This window comes from Hyposmocoma kahamanoa, unplaced genomic scaffold (assembly GCF_003589595.1).
Source record: "Hyposmocoma kahamanoa isolate Upper Pololo Valley unplaced genomic scaffold, ASM358959v1 63, whole genome shotgun sequence".
NCBI classification, from domain to species: domain Eukaryota; kingdom Metazoa; phylum Arthropoda; class Insecta; order Lepidoptera; family Cosmopterigidae; genus Hyposmocoma; species Hyposmocoma kahamanoa.
In genome coordinates this window covers 4,773,309-4,791,626 of record NW_020653851.1, presented here as the reverse complement: position 1 = coordinate 4,791,626, position 18,318 = coordinate 4,773,309, and the positions used below count along the sequence as shown (strand labels likewise).

Below are 18,318 nucleotides of genomic sequence, written 5' to 3'. Positions count from 1 at the left end.
CGATGAAAGCCGAAAGTCTATAATAAAACTCATAGGAGAATTTCGACAACTCGGTAACTTGACCTGTGGTTTAACTGGCAAGAGAAATGCTATGGCGCAGCATGGTCGTGGGTTCAAGTCCCACCGGGTCGAAGAAATTTTTCTGTGTTCCATCTTTGTATTAATAATAATCATACAAGTTAGTAGTTATATAAGTGAAATGAATTAGTATTAATAAAGAAAGGTATTTTCAAAATATGTTCGACATTCAATGCGACATTCGATACGTAGGTACTTCACATGGAATAAAAAGGTTATGATCGATCATTGATGGGTTTTTCTACCTCTATCTCAGGACAAAACCTTGAGTACCTTTTTTCCCGAATGGATGTTCTAATATAGCGCTTACAATCCAAAGTACAGGGCCATTGTGGTTTTTCTAAATAAACAACTTTTAGAAAGGAATTTTGACTATTAGTATACAACTGCACGTACACTTCGATATCTTCTGCTCGCACTTCTACACGTGTAAAACCAACTTTAAAATAAGGGAAGTCTCAAATTGACGAGCTCTAATCGAATTGGACTTTCACCTTTAACTGAAAGCAACCGTTGAATATGATAAAGTATTATCATTTTGTTAATTTTTACTATTGATATCTATAATTTGAATATGTGTAGAAATTTATATGTATTTAAGTTTTCAATCCACTAAAACACGCTATTGCTTTTCTGTTGCATTATAAAATTAGTTTAGGTTGATGACCTTGTTGCCAAAACCAATAAATAAAAAAAAATCCTGCTGTGTAAGACTGCCATTCGGGGATGGCTTGCACACCGCGACTACATTCATAATCTTACATTACTCGGTGGTGGGCTAGGTGGACTGCAATGCAGAATAAAAAATGGGCTTAGGAAATAATGATTTTTGAATGTCGAACATGAGTTTAGAACTTAACGTTTCACAACACTGTGCGACCGAAATCGCGAGCAAAAAAATATTTAAAAACATAACTGGCCTGATAGCTGGCAAGGTTTTTATTTTCATTCCTCTTGTGGAAATAAAAAGTGTAATAATTCAATCAGAAGTAAAATTATATCCATCTCGGAACTCTATTATTCTTCAATGTGGCGCCCCAAGCCTAACTATTTTGCTCCGTAGCGTACAATCTATTTTTATTTAAACCAATTTGACTTAAAAGTAAGTAAATGCAATAAATAAAAACACATTTTTCTTAACCATACTGTTTACACTACCTTCTTTATCAGACCAATATGCATTCAAGTTAATTTATTAAAGTGATACACAAAACCGCGTTCAGTGATTTATTGTTTTCAATTTAAATTTTATCAACCTCTTTGGGTTTGTCCCTGAGATTTTAGATATGAGAATAAAAATAACGAAATTCAATTTCGCATTGCATACATTTCAAATTGCGAATCACGGATAATCCATTATACAAACGAAGCCGCGATTTTAAATACTAATTTCACATTTTGGTACTATTCCAACAACATTTTGAAACGATACGTTATTTTTTACGCAATTAAATAAACGTTTTGTTTTTTTTAAACTAGGCTCTATAATGGCCTTACATTTCTCAAAAAAAAAAACAAGAGTCGAAATGGCAACATTAGCGCATGAGCGAAATCAGTGAAAACCACAACATACAAATTGTGTGTGAATATAATATAACCAATCAAACAAATTGCATTTTGCAAAATGGTAACATAATAAAAACGTTGTTGTTGTTTGTGCCGTAACACTATGTACATAGTGTTACGGCATTATAAGCAGCAGATTGTCTTTGAAGATGTTTCAGCCTTAGAATAATAACGCATAGAATGATAGTTTCATATCAAACGAACTGTCACAAGTGAGGCAAAAGTCAAATTCATGTAGGCTAGTTTTAGTAGTAGGTTAATTTTCGGTTTTAGTGAATATTTATATAAAAATACAAGTTGAAACGCGTTACTTCTTTGTGGAATGTGATGTTACTATCTATTTTATGTTTGTCTGACGTATTTTACACTCATTTACCGCACATTTCGTCATTTTTAGCTAAAATTCTTGATCTGTTCGCGGTGCAAGTTGACATTGAGCACTGAAGGCCCGCCCGCTCGTGTAGGCCCTTTTGGCGCGCTTCAATTTGCCTCACTTAGCGTGTGCGGACTAGGTTTCTATACGTTATTATTCTAAGGTTTCAGCCTTACTTATTAAGAAAAATTAAAGCAAATTAACAAAGGTTACCCAAAAAATAGATAGATAGAGAGAGAGAGGAAATAAAATATTTCGTATAATTTGCCTTGGTATCCGATTCAGAAACTATTTTTTTAATTATTAATAAATGAAAACAGTCACTGCTTTTTTTCGACATTTTACTCATAGAATTCATATCGAATTAGCATTCTTTTAAGCGCGAAACAAACAGAGAGCGGTTGCGGGTTGGGCGCGAGTCGGGTCGGGGCCGCGGCGGGTATAATTCCGTGTATTTACATGGACGACAACACACCGAGCGCGGGCGTCCTGTCCCGTCCGCCCGAACCGCTGTCTGTGTTTTTCACGCTTTAAAGTTACATTATTTCACAATGAGTGGTCTCGAGGCTCAACATTTTTAATGACGTAATCATTTTTTTATCTGCGTGTGTGGTTATATGTCTGACGTAGCTGTCAAATGGATCTATCTATAAAAGCTGTGTATTTATTGGAAGGCTATGGTAAGTGACACCCCTGTCCATAGCAGTTGCAGTGCAACTCAGAGTTTTAAATCGCAGTGTAAGGACCTCTGTAATAAAATAAACATTTATTTGCTTTTGCCGATTGCCAATTCCTCTCACCACGATGGCAAGCATTATATAGTCTATGCCATCGGCACGATATGAAGACTAAAATTGGCATGGTTAGGAGCATGGTTTGTTCGTCCCGTCCCTTGACAACATAAAAAAAAAACTAATTTCTACCATCGCAACAACGAATGAGTTGATCTGAATGGTACTTTAAAATAACGTATTTAAAATTGTATTTCTCATTCATTGACTAGTGCTTTAATGGTTGAATTTTCAGCGTTGAAAAGTTTTTTTTTTTAATTTATAAATCGAATACTTATTCAAAACATCACGCTTGAATTATGTTTTATTTATTTGGGTAGGTAGGCATGTATATGTTGTTAAACGTGAGAGTCTCTCTTCGCCAACAATGGCGTGCTTTGAATTTCTAGCCAAGTGCTTTTTAAAAAAATAAACGAAGTTTTTGTATGTAATTCATCTCAATAACAAACAATTTTCAACAATTACTTAAATGTTATGACAGAAAACTTGCCGAAGGAAACTTGGTGGAATAGAAGCATCAAGCACGTCCTTAATGCCACCGTGAAGTTGTACTACTCCATTTCTTGTACACTATAGCAGTAACATAATAAAAATAGCCATGCAATTGCACAGCGGCCTTAACAATGCCAATATGTTTTTGTGAGGCAATTTTCACTTGAGCAAATTACTTCGTCAATTTTTGTTGCAAATTGACTAAGTATACTAACACGATACGTGGTCTTATTCGTGTTAGTGTTCGAATGATTTCAAGGAATTAAAAAAATATAAAATAGGAAGCGTTCATGAGTTATCTGGTCGTAGAAGGTTTCTAATAATTATGATAATATATTGATGACTTGAATTTACAATATCAATGCGTAACTTAGACTTTGAACTCGGATACCCTTCGGTTCGCACTGAAGGCGCTAGAAAATGAGGTTCTGATAGAACCAATTTAGGAAATTAACTAATCCTGGAGTTTGGCCAGGGTTTTCATAATACATGGATTTTTTTATGATAATGATATCAAGTGATGGGGCGAACAAGTCGTGGGCCTGGTGGTAAGTGACACCCCTGTCCATAGCAGTTGCAGTGCAACTCAGAGTTTTAAATCGCAAAGATCTGAGGGACACTGTAACTACGCCTGACGCCAAGAAACGTTAGTTGACAAGACTCATGTACCTGTCATTTCACCAGCAATCTTACCCATTAATACCGAAACGCGGTAATAGTCACATTACTGCTTGGCGGCAGAAATAGGTAAGGTGGCAGTACTTCCCTGGACGAACTCTTTTACAAGGAGCTCTACAGCTGCTACTAAGTTTGTGTGCAGCTTGTTACATTTGGGTTATGCTAAAATTGAGTGAGATTAACAAAAATATCAAATATACCAGTGACGATGAGGACAAAATAATTTATGAAACTAAAATAGGTTTACTTGCTTTTAGTTTCAATGTCACCTCTAAGGGCGTACTTAGCGGTCACACTGAAATGGTAGTCATAAAAGTAAATGTCGTATTGCTACTATGTGCAATAAACTATGTATGTTTTAATATTTATTTTTATTGAATATAATTTAATTTTTGTGAAATTACTCCACTATTATTTTTATAATTATGAAATACAAAGATCGAATATAATTTTTTTTTATAATGCCAAGTGTCGGGACGAACAAGTCGTGGATCTGGTGGTAAGCGACACGCCTGTCCATTACAATTGCTGTGCCACTTAGAGCTTTAAAACGCGAAGATCGGAGGGGCACTGCCACTGCGTCTGTCATCCTGAGACTTAAGTTGACAATTCCCATGTGCCTGTACTTTCACCAGCATCCCTACTCTTCAAAACCCGAACGTAGTATCGACCACATTAATGCTTGGCGGCAGGAATAGGTAAGGTGGCAGTACTTCCCTGAATGAACTCTTTCACAAGGACCTCTACTGCTACTAAAATGCATCTGTGCCAAACCAGGGCGATCACTCTATCAACTGAGCTACAGATCGAGCAGACCTTACGAATTTCTAATAATTTGTACAGATCTTGTATCAGGTTTTTTCGGCTTATATCGCCGTGAGCGACACCTGTCAGGAATCTATGAGACTTTCCGCTCAGCCAGTACCCTTTCAACTACCAGAGACGTGAGATGTCGCTGTATTAATTGTAATTTTGATTTTTTAATTAAATACCATAATGATATCATTGACCTAAGGTCAATGAATGATATTAATTTTATTTTTTGTCAAATTACTCCATTGTTCCTGGCTGAGTGAAGAAATAGATTTCTCTAAGATGGCGCTACGGAAAAAACCGTTAGAAAACCAAAACAAAGTTCTGCAACAAGAACATAGAAAAATTCGTAAAGTCCGTTGGTTCGTTCCGTTGGCATAGCGTCTGCAACGGTTTGCTAGAAGACATTGGTTCGAATCCAGCCGGATCGAAGGATTTTTTTCTAACTGTTCTTTTCTTTGTATTAGTAATTATTATAACAAACTGGTGGAGGAATTTCACAAAAAGTAATTGAATCATGGTGAAACACCCTGACATTCAATAAATTTAATTACAATTAGGATAAAACCGGGGCAGACCGCCATAGTTTTTTCTAAACGCTGTCGAAATAAAATTTTAGATATTACATTGCAAATCTTTATTTCTTATTAAACTTTGAACAATTAACTAATAATTACTTAACAGAAAATAGAACAAATTGTCTTGAGACCAACCTTAAAATTAGTTTAAAAATAAATTACGATTGGCCATCTCTTCCAAGGTATCCGGGTGAGAGGACCATAGCACTATGGGTATGGCCAGTAATTATTTCTAGACTTAAATATTTCTTTTACTTGGTGTTTAGTTTTTTTATGTCTTCTTTTTTCTTCATGTCGTCAAATTCTTAGTTTTCTTGAACCCAAAAGTGGCACACGACGCATTGAAGTCAGTCTTCGATGAGACGGGTTTCATAGCAGCAGCAGCTTTAATAGCTACAAATTCTTGGGTTTTCGCGATTGTTATATACATATGAAATGAAACTATTTTTCCGGATTTAAATCGCGTATATTTGTTTTTCAAACAAACCAAAGTTTCGGGCCCCTTACAAGTAAGTATTGGGAGATTTCCTAAGCATTAATAGCTGCTTTTAATGATTCTTCAGTGCAATTCCCTCTCATTGCGTCTACCTTTCTTTTGCATTTAGTATACATCTAAAACAAGTCCGAAAACAAATAAATTATTTTATTAATATTTTAGACCTTTGTGTGATCGGTATAGGTTGGTCACATGGCCATCTTACACCGATTTTGATTGGGCATCTGTCCTAATATTCCGGGAGAGGTGGCCACATATAAAATTTAAACAAGAACAAACATAACACGTAAAATTTTGAGCTTATAACAAAGCATTGGATGTGGACTAAGCGATAAATATAAAAATAATCCATATTTTGAAAAAATAACTTCATTAGTAAAGTAGTGTAAAACATGAACCCTCTAAAAAATTTTATCATTAGTCAAGACAATTAACAAGGTTTTTACTTACTTTCTCTTTTTTTTTTGCTCAGCATATTCGCCCTACTTAGACTTGCACTTAGACACGATACGATGCGAACTGAGCAATAACTATCACCATCTTATTAGCGGATCATTGAAATATTGCGATTGACCTTTTGCCCCCTATGGCCATTTAACTCGGTTTTACCCTAATCCATTAGTTTGTTATACTTTTGTTTATACAAAGATCGACACATGAACACAAAGAAAAATTCCTTCAATCAGACTGGACTCCGCAACTTCGTCTGAAACCTGGGCCATTATGTATTTTTCATCGATATATTTATCTTTGTATAAAACTTTTGAGCCGTAATGCGAAAGTGAAAGCGATTGGTAGTACCAATTCTAGGAAAGCAATTTTACAGTAGGAAATTTCGCATTACGGCTCAAAAGTTTTATACAAATATGAATTATACCGATGAACGTGCTGGAATACATTTAAACTGCAAAAATGAAAACGTCAGAAAGTTTATTTCAAAATACCACAAAATCGAGCGCATTATCCTTTAGCAGGCATTGTTTTAATAATGGAGCTGTGGCGAATCGAATAATGCTAGGTTTACATTAGCCCTTGGAAGGTAAACTAGTTTACTAATTATGGATTAAGATTGTTGCTTGGTGTTTTAAAGACAGGCAGATAAGTTAGTCTGCTTCCAATAAGTATTTTACATAAAGATGTTTTTTTTTGTCCGATTAGTTATTGATTTGCTGATGTTTAGACATTCTTTGTAATCTGTTCAGACACTTCTTTTCATTGTCAATAGTTTACAGGTCACGGGTTGACTCGTAACCATGTGGCGTGTAATCGTTCTAAAATATCGGAAAAATAAAAAGAACTCATACCGTGGTAAGAACCTGTAATTAATAATAATTGTTTAGTGAATAACCACGAAAGCGAAATCAATATTGTAAACCGGTACGAGTCGGAATTATCAGTGAACCGGTGACCATGAAGCGTGTAACCGTTCTGAAACATCGGGAAAATAAAAGAAACTCATACTGTGGTAAGAACCTGTAGTTAGTGATAATTATTTAGTGAACAACTACGAGAACCTTAAAATCTATATTGTAAAATGGTATTAGTCGAAATTATCAGTCAACCCGTGACCATGGAGCGTGTAACCGATCTGAAATATCGGGAAAATAAAAATTGCTCATACCGTGGTAATAAATCTCTAATTTGTGAATAACCACGAAAGCCTTAAAATCGACATAATATTTCATTTCATGAGAAATTTCATATCGAATAATATTATGTCCTAACTAACCTTACCTACCACAGACTACCGGGAATTTACTAGTTTGAGTCCAGGTAATTGGTGCATAATTTACCATGGTACGTAGTATTTATACCAGGTATTGTACATAATTTGAACCACCTTGCATTTTCAACATTAAATGCCTTAAATTTGAACAATTTTTGTTTGACTAAAAACTATTTGCAGCAATTGTAATATTAACTTTATTCAATATAACGATGTCTTACTACCATGATTTTTTTTTATTTATTTGCAAATCAACAGAATTACATATAATGCATAAGCATTACTTCTAGTATAAACTAGAGGTTAGATTCTGCATTGTTCTTATATATATTCCAGTTACAGGTAAGCTTTACTCAACCATTTGGTTGATGTTTTAGAAAGTTATAAAAACTATAAATATTTATAATTTTGGAACATAATAATTGAAATACATTTATGAAAATTAAATTAAATTTAAATAAATAATTAAATTAAAAATGAAATATAATAATATTAACTGCAATAACATTTCATTATTTCTTAGAGCAAAAGTGTAAACCAATCAATATGGTTAGTTATAAAAAAACATAAATCCAAACTTGATGATCCAAACATGACTTTTTGTGGGTATGAAATTGAAGGATTCGATTAGGATGAAACTTTACGACGAAAGTGGAAGGGCGTGTCATGATGGATATCTATGTCACTACTTTTTTTACACAGGACATTGTACTCGTTGTATATTTTAGTGATTAGTGCATTACAACCTTTATTTGTGCGGCAAATACGAAGTTGATTGCTGTCAAAATTTCGCTACAAATAGTGGTTTCACGAAGTATTTTATACAGGACCATCAGATCCAGGAGCAGTCTACGACTGCGAAGAGAAGTCATACCAAAATAGCGAAGACGTTGGTCGTAGTGTTGCCGATGTGAAATGTTGGGAGATATAAAATTATTATTTTTATGTTATTTCGATATTCAATTATGTTTGTGAAGTTATTACAGAAACACTTTCATAGATTTCTCACAGATGGCGCTATGGCAAAAAATCGATAACAACCAAAAACAAAGACCAGCAACAAGCACTATAAAAAATCGTATCGTCAGCTGGTTCGTTCCGAAGCTCAGATGGGAATGTTGAAAATTTGAATTTGTAAAACCGGAGAGCACTTTTTCGTCGACAATAACAATGTTTTTGTATTATTATAGCCCTTTAAGAATAAAAATGCAAGTGGTTAGTATTATGTGTCCGGAAATGTGCATTTGTTTATTATTAAGCGAAATTGTAGTTCAAAGGTTCTGCACTAAAAGATGTAATTATCTTACCTTGGGAATATCAGCAGGCCCATAACCATTCTCTCTCGGAGGAAGTTTCGGAGGTTTGTCCCCTCTCCTCTGTCCCATTTGCATCATAAGCTGTTCCCTGGTCGCCGCCACCACTCCATGTCCATTGTGTCCATAGCCTCCCGACGAGCCGCTGGAACCTGAACCGTTGGCATTGGAACTGGCAATGCTGTAAGGGTCCTCGTCCGGGATTGGAATGCGAGGTCTATTCTTGATGTCCATTGGTCTTTGGACTGTGGAAGAGAGAAAGAACATTTTTAGTAACGAGGAACATGTTCATAATATGACATTACCAAATGAAGAAATTCAAAGTCCATTTTAAAGACTCAAATTCGGGTCAAGCCTTCATGGCTACAAGAAATAATAAAATCAAATAAAATAGGCTTTATTTGACATGCATAAATTTCAAACAAAACAACAAAAAAATAAAAATAAATTCAATTAAAATAAAATAAAAAACAAAAAAGAAGCACAAAAAAAATAAAAAAATAAAAGCATCTGAAAAGGGCTCATGACTCAACCTCTGAGGACTATGCTACTTACATAGCCCTCGCTGTTATTCTGTCATGGCCTGCCATCATGTGGAACACCACAATTCAAATAATAATATAATTTATGTTACAGACAAAGCGACAAAGATAAAGCGACATCTCTTGTCAGCCGCTAGTAGCTCTAAAGGTACCTAGCTGAGTGAAGGAAAACTTACTTAGGTTTACCATAGATGGTGCTACGGCTAAAAAGCCATTAAATAAAAAATATCGGTAACAAGAACATATAGAAATTCATGAGGTCTGCTGATTTGCTGCTGTTTGTTCGATCTTTGTATCAATAAAAATAATTTAGTTGTTGAATGGTGTTACAGATAACGACTTTAGATAAATAATTTTGGAGATTTTTTTGGTTGCATTAATGAATTCAACAAAGGCATTGAAATGTCAGTCCATCGGATCTCCTTCAAAAGCTCAAAGCTATCGAATCTTCCTGACCTTGTCATTCACGTTGTTTATTTTTACAATACCCAGTCATAATGACATCGTGTAATGAAGCCAGCTATACAACCTTTACCCGGCTAATAGCTGAAGGTGTGTAGAGTCGTGAAGAGGAGTGATTGCACCGATCAGAGCATCACGACACAATGTCGTCTTGCGCAAACGCACGCTAAATGTTCACAATTGTGTTCAAAACGATTATTAGGTTGGGATCATGCGTTGCAAATTCAAATTGTAGTTTGAAGCCCTTTTATTGAGAATTGAGTGGGATAAACTTTGAACTCGTTAACAAAGAGTGATGTTGCAGTTTGTGATTTACTTCGTGATTGTAGGTCATGATTTATATTTGGAAATTGCTTTTTGTGAGTCTGGGAAGGTCAAAAAAGTTTTTAGGCACGCTTTCTCAGATCAACAATAAGTTCTCTCTCCAGAAGCTTTACGCTATTATAGGATGCCTTTGTTGGAAAAATATAACAGTATTAAAACTAAATTCAGAATGTATGCAACAAATAGCTACGGGAGGCTTGTAAAAACGTCTTCAGAAGCTTTTACACCTTTTTATTTACAACAAAGAAATAGAACACACGTGTCTTCCATTTAATTTATAATAACAAAAACTACCGACTCAATTATCAACTTCTTAAAGTACATCAAATAAGATGTATACTACAAAAGGGTAATATCGATTATGTTCAGTACATTGACCTAAATGTTTACTTCAAATTACATTGGATGATTGAGCGGAAAGCATTCTAAGTGCAATAAGCTAGCAATTGGATTATCCTTCTATTCAACTAATATAATGTGTTATTAAAGTTCATGGTGGAGGCGTTACCGATGAGGTAGGGAATGTTGGGAAATCATACGTAGTAAAGGGAGTCTCGAAATTGAAAGACAAAGGGACCAAAAGAACACAGAATTAGCTTTTAGCGTTCAAATTGTGCATTGAATGTAAGCTTTAATGATGTGGGACAATATAGTACAACATAGCAAATACAAAAGGTAAGTGTTGACTATTTACAAAATTACGTAATAATTACATGATATTATAGAATTACATTTAATTACGTTAATGCATCAATAAATTACGTAGGCACAATCTGGTAATTGCATTGGGCCAGCCATTTGTACCATTAGTAATAATTGCCAGGAAGTTCGTATCAATTAGACCAAAATTAAAGTTTAAAGTTATTTTAATGTAAACAAACAATATTAATAAATCATGTTCGATGACGCACTATCCTTTTGAAATTATCTTTCATTTGCATTATCTGAAAGATATAGAAAGGCAAAAGAAAAGGCAAAAGGAAAGAACGGATCTTGCGGCAGACTACCTTGTCGTTAAAGCAAACACGTAACTGTTCCCAAGAGAAGCTGAAAAGTGATACATTTACACACGGAAACAGTTACATATTGCTACAAAAAGTTCTCAGGGACACGACCATCAGCTTTTTGATGAATTGATTATTTTGGTTATTCACATTATCAAGAACTAATGCTACCCAACCAACACAATTTTCGTATTCCAAACCAAATTCCCGTTATAACAAGGTCCAAGAAGTATAGATTCCAGACTATGATAAAGCGAACAAGACGTTACATTTCGCACATATCTAGCTTGTGGAACTACCTGAGACGGCGTGTTGCAACGGGATTAGAATCCAGATTAGTGCAAGCGCAGACCTGCCTGCTAATTTACTAGACGGAGATGACGCTATGTTTAGTCTTGATGTAAGAAAAAAAATAATTATGCTATGGCAATATCTTAGAATACGTTGTAGATAATAATATTATCTATCACTAAAAAAAACTGTTAACGAGAATAATTTACCGTTCTACAGTAATACGATACATTTAATTATAACTAGTGATAATTAAGTAGTCCATAACTACAAAAGTGTTAAGATCTATGAAAATTGCACTACTGTGTACATACTAAATACAATATAGGGTATACATATATGGCGACCTTGAGAGAGTCCCTGGTGAACTAAACACTGTAAAACATTAAGTCAATGTCTTTTGAATAGCTACGTGTAAAAATTACTAAAACGAAATAAATTCCTTAATCTCCTTAGCCAGCTTAGATGACCGACACGTATGATTTTTAAATTTAGTACAAAATCATGACAGCATCGTCCCTGCTCTAATTTAGAGTGCGATTTGTGCAATGATCGCTTTCGATTTCAGCTTCCTATTGTCGGTCGCGAGCTGTTTTGCATAACATTGGTCACGATTTTGTCTACTCAACTCTTAATGTTTCTATCGCTTTCCAGTGCTGGACTTGGGTCGAATAAGTTGTAGTTCTTAAAAAAATTAGCTCTGTGGAAATCTGATTTTAGTTTCGACATCCGTTAGAAATACGATAACACGAACATTAACAGACTCAAGACCAATGGCCTTATTTGCTTGCAAAGGATAGATTTTGTAGAACATAAAAAACTGACTGCAACTGCTTTACAATTATTGCCTTTAATTACATGTATATAACCCAAAAAAACCAATACAATGGACTAACTGCAGCGCTGTATCTAGTTACCATTTCAAAGTGAATTCAGCAATGTGTTATAGGCAAATGGTGCCATTCTTCGGTGATCCAGTTATGCCATAGTCAGTCACGAATGCGTTCGACCTTCATGATGAAATCGAAATTTGACGCTCTGCAGCTCATGTGAACGAACAATACAGATACAAAGATTGCTTTGATCTGTATTAGAAAAATAAAAGTTGCTTAGTTAGATATAGACGATGTTATCGTTAACGCAAATGCATTAAGAGAAGTGAATAACATACTATATATATAGCTCTTACACACAAATATATGAAGTGTAAGAGCTATTATGTGATTTAGATCGAATATTTTTCAATAGAAATAATAACGCAATCACTTAAATTAAGGTTCAGTGTGAGGTACGTAAGTAGCCAGGAGTAAAAGACATATATCACGAAGAATATGTTCGCTGACACGGCCTCTGACCTAAACGACTATCTAACAAAACTCTCGAGTCCCTTAGTATCACGACTTCCATGGAACATTAATTATTACCCAATAGATTTAAGTTCCTATGCCGATAAATACAGGTAGACCGCTAAACGAGAAACTTGAAGACACAGGAACAAATCTTATCCTGGATAGAGAATCGCGGGAATCTTTCCAATGCGGTTTTATTTCCCATAGATTCCATTGAGGCAAAACCAATATTGGATGTTGATAGCTGCTAACTCTGTGAATGTTTTGTTAGAAATTTGCAATATAGTTTGAGTGAAATGAGGTGCAATACTTCAGATGGAATGGAGATTGCGTTGTTGTGTAACAATAAGCTACTGAGGAGGGCAGGTTTATGCGGTTACGAACTATGAGAACTAAATCTGATTTGTAATTTATTTTAAATTACTTGTCTTTGTTTTATTTCATACACTCCTTCGAGCCCAATTACAAAAGTACGTTGAAAGGAAAATTGTGTGACAAATTGTTTTGGGCTTTAGTACTGTCATCCTCTGTAACAAACGTATTTGTATTTATGTTGTATCCGGGAAATACGATCGGTTTTGGAACATTGTCTACATTCATAGCCAAATAATGAATTTAAACTTGTTTTAAGTTATCAGTTGTTGACATATACGGAAGGCCAATAAAACGAATAAATCGAATGGCAGATCACCTTGCCTTAAAACCAGTTTATTTTAAAGTAGTCTTTTATAATTGTAGAGGAAATATGCAATGCGTTCACAAAGAAAGATGATTGTTTTTACTTGGTAGAACAAAACATTCGGGAGACAATATAGGGAGATTTAGTAAGTTATGAAAATATGAAAGTGATGACACGATTAGTGGAACGTTGTGACAAGCAGAAAGGACTCGAGGTGTAAAGATCGCTTCAATCGTATCAAAAAGATAACAGGAGTAAGAACGATACATCACACGCAGAATCACATTTCTCAGAACGTCGTCATGTGCTTTGCTATTCTTTTAGGCTTATTTGTATATTGAAATTGATATTTAACAGAGCCAAGGTTAAATTTGTTTAAACGTTAGGTTGCGTGGGAACTATGCATTATGAGAAATTTATTTTTTGTATATTCGTTAACAATTTTCTTAATGATAAAGTAAAGGTCAGTGCATTGTATAGCGGGGGAGTGAGGTCTGAGACAAGGTAACTGTATCATTGTTACGTCTCTAGTCATCGTCTGGTAACTGGTGATTATTTCTTGAACTTTATGAGTTTCTAAAAAAGTTACGTATGCAAGGACATTACGGAAGTGCTCCACTTACAAAAATACACTTCTTTTATGACATTTGTATGTATTGAGATTATTGACTTCTTTAAAGTTCATATCGAACGGGTTTTCGCGATTGGAAATTGGATGTTCTACCCATTGGAAATTAAACTGTTTTTATTTGGATCTATATCGAGTATATATTTACTTTTTCAAACAAAACCAACGGTTCTTTATAGGTCCCATGGACACTGGACGGCAGACTCATTCTTTCCACAGATACCAAATGGTGGGACGAACAAGTCGTGCGTCCGGTGGACAGACAGTCCATAATAGTTGCAGTGCTGTTCAGAGCTTTAAATCGCAAAAATCTGAGGGGCACTGCCACTGCGCCCGTCAGCTTGAGATAAAAGTCCCATATGCCTGTAATTTCACCACCACCTTCGAAATTGAAATACAATGCTCACATTACTGCTTGGCGGTAGAAATATGTAAGGTGGCAGTAATTCCCTGGACAGATTCTTCACAAGGAGTTATATTGTTACTACTACTGTTAAAGTTTCATCGATTTTGTCACACAATGCTATGCGAAAGTTGAAGAACGTAAATTAGTATTTGCTGGATTTGTGAAACTTAATTTAAATGAAAACCCTATTAATACTGAGAACACAACTAAACTCATTTTCACATTAAATTCTCACGGATGTATTAGAATGACATTCAACACTATTCAAGGAACATCATTGACATTTATAGTGGTTAAAGTTTCATTATGCGTCAATATTTTACGTGGGCGCATTTTGATAAATATTTTATACGAGGCAATATTATAATGGAGGGTTATAGAGCATTTTTCTGATGATATCTTGAACAAGGCGACTCTTCAATGGAGTCATATGTCTTTGTCTGTTTATGGGGCTTAGCGATTTATAAGCTGTGACAGTGCTGTAGTCCAAATGGAACATGGTTCGCAAGACACAAACAGAAATGTAATTTCAGTTTTTGCTTTTAAAAGCAACTTGATTGGCGACAGCTGATACAAAGTTTGTTAAAATTTTAATGAAATAATTTTTTCAAATTTTTTAAAGCGACGTCTCGGCTTTTATGAGGTCCCGTAGCATTGAGTATATAACCATATATAGAGACGAAATGTCATTTAATTTGTTTGCAAACTATTCTGCCAAATCATATCTGTGACAACTGCGCTCCGATTGGGCAGCCCGAATTCGAAACAATCGACGGGTGTCGTCAATTGTTTCTCTTCAAAGGACCAGTTTAACTTGATCTTTAATGGACGAAAATTGCAAAATTACATATTTAATTACCGATGAAATGTGATGCTGATTGTTTTGTAATTAGATGTTTTGCTGTTTTTCCCACACCACCGAATGGAACAGCGCCCATTGTTAGAGATATTGTCTTTATTACAATAAATACAGAATATTTTCTGAATATACGGAGACGTACATACAGGTCAGTTGTGGGCGCTGTACTATTTTAGTTTTCTAATGTGTGATTTCAACGCAAACGGAGTTGATATATACTTCCAGACACATAATTCGCGCCATCTCGCATTTTTGTCTTAAAGGGCTAGAATACAAAAATAGTGTTATCGTCGGAAAAAAGTTGTCCCCCGGTTTTGCAAATCCAAATTTCCTACAAGGATTAATGGAAAAGACATTTAGTATACTAGTTTCAAAATTTCTCAATAGTTTTTGATCAATCAAACATTGTTTAAGTCTAGGGCATTTAATACTAAAAATGTGAGGAGGCTCGAATTACGTGTCCGGGAGTGTATAAAAGTGATATAAGGCCCATTTACCTGATGAGTTGCCAAGGATGGATGTCCCTTATTTCGTCTTTATTTCTTGTTATATACTCGATGATACAGGGTTATTTGTGTAATACATACTAACAACCTCGCATGACTATACTACTACTACATCAAAAACAAAAAAGCTCTATTCTATAACTTTTAATAATTCATGACGTTTTACATCAATAAAAAAATTGAATTTTTTTTATGAAAATAAAACGTGTTAAGCTATGTTTTTTAAATTTGATTTTTTTTAATAAGTACTTTGCAACTTAAATTTACTTCAGTAGGTTCAATTTATGTGTAAACTAGTCTAAAACTCTTTAGCATCAACGATAAAAGCTGACACAAATGTAAAGTGAAATAGAAATGCATCTCAGACGTTCTATTAAGCGCTTGCGCACGGAATTCGCGATTTTTCGTGCGATCTCGTCCGGCACTGCTACGCGGAATCTTATTGCTAGCTTTGTCAACTCTAATGATGCTACATTATGTATTGAAGAAGATTAGAAGTCACAGTAGCAAGAGAAAATTTATGTGATTCTGTGATTGTTGTTTTAAATTTATGCATTTGTTTTCTGTAGAAATTGTAAGCGTGCAGCTCCAAGCGGGCTGCATTAGCAATTTGGTAGACGGCTGAATCAAAATCTAACACTAAAGTATTCCAACTGATATTTTGCCGTTGCAGCTTGTGTGACTGCACCCTTAATTTATGTAGAGGTATTATATTTTGTTTACACGTGACATATTTCGGGTTTTCGCAAGTGGCCATCATTCTGTGTGTCATTTCCACGCAAGCATGAGCGAGGGGCTTTACTGCTAGATGAGTCGAAAACAACAAAAGGCTGAGACGTTTTTATCGAATAACGATCATCTTTCTTGGTAACCAAACCTTCGAACCATTCCCTTTTTAACCGATTTAAAAAAGGAGGAAGTTCTCAATTCGAATGTATTTTTGTTGTGTGTATGTTCCGCGATTATCTGGGAACCGATTTTGACGATTCTTTTCTTTTTGAAAAGAGGGTACCTCGCTATTGGTCTCATTTAAATTTGAAGAAAATATTTCACCTCGAAGGGAGGCAAACTAGGGGATGATTCCGGTTTCGCGCATTTGCCGGTAATTGATTACTATCATATACAAACTGTTGAGGTCTTTTTTGTATCTATCCTGCAGTGCTAGCACGATAGGGTGTGACTTGCGCGAGAACGACATGAAGCGCGAGATACTGCTAGTCTCGCAAGTCGCACCCTCATGTGCTAGCCTTACTATAGGGCTAGCACGATTTTTTCGGTTTTTAATATTTAGATGAGTTACTTCGCTGCCATCGATAAGTAATAAAAAATATTATTTATTCTTAAACCTGTAATTAAGAAAACAATTGTAAGGAAATGCTTTACATACTATTCACAAATTCGTACATAAGCCGCAGGCATACGTGAATTAAGCAATTCTTTATTGACTCCCATTAACATTTAGAAATCAAATTTCAATTAAGTAGTTACTCTATATACATTTATAGCTTGAACAGAATATGCGGAACTATTCTAATAACTGGTTAACAACGTCACATTATGTGTTTATTGCCCCTACATTAAACTTTATTGCAATAAGAATACAGCCTTTAATAATAACTTTTCGATAATGTATGCATTTATAGAGACGGATATATTTTATACAGAAGTAGTTTTTGTGAAAATGTCAAGCTTGTATCTTTTGGTACATTATGATACAGTTTATTAGTATTTGTAACATAAGTGCAAAACATTTTAAAAAAACACAGTTTTCAACTAGGTATTACAGGGCACATCCTCACATAAATACGAAAGAGCAGTTGCGGGATGCGTATTGCAGTAGCCTATTATGCAATCCTACAAGGCATATACACCTCACTGCAGCGCACAGACCAAAGGCGATTTATGAGTTTTTTAGCTTTAGAGAAGACCAGTGCGCAGGAGTGGGATGTGTATGTTGTCGTTAGATCGATGGATGAGTGTATAAAATTGAAAAAGTGATATTTCCCATGACTACGTAATTGCGTTACTACTTAAGTGCTACAGTTACATTTGTCTGTAGTAATATACACATATTATACGCGAAACGACACGAAATAAAAATGAAAATCTTCATGAATCTCCATGTTTATCGATTAGTTGGTTTATTTTTCACATTTCTCTATAAATAAATATTAAACGACATCACATACGTTGCTCTGAACCCAAAGTAAGTAATTAAAGCACTTGCGTTATGGAAATCGAAAACAACGACGGTACCACAAACACCCAGACCCGAGACAATATAGAAAAGTTATTTTTTCAACATTAACCCGGTCGGGGATCGAATACGGGACCCTCAGAGATGTCACCTCAGAGATGACACCA

At 35.0% G+C, this 18,318-nt stretch overlaps 1 protein-coding gene across 3 annotated transcripts in view; it reads right to left on the bottom strand.

Moving 5' to 3' along the window:
• Positions 1-18,318, bottom strand: part of LOC113229884 — a 215,438-nt gene that overhangs the window by 9,112 nt on the left and 188,008 nt on the right. For all 3 annotated transcript variants that reach the window (XR_003310446.1, XM_026463570.1, XM_026463569.1), the window contains exon 7: positions 8,899-9,149. Coding sequence is in view for 2 of the 3 variants with exons in the window: in XM_026463570.1 (XP_026319355.1) it covers positions 8,899-9,149 (251 nt within the window). In the remaining variant the exon portion in view is untranslated. The remainder of the gene's footprint in view (positions 1-8,898; positions 9,150-18,318) is intronic.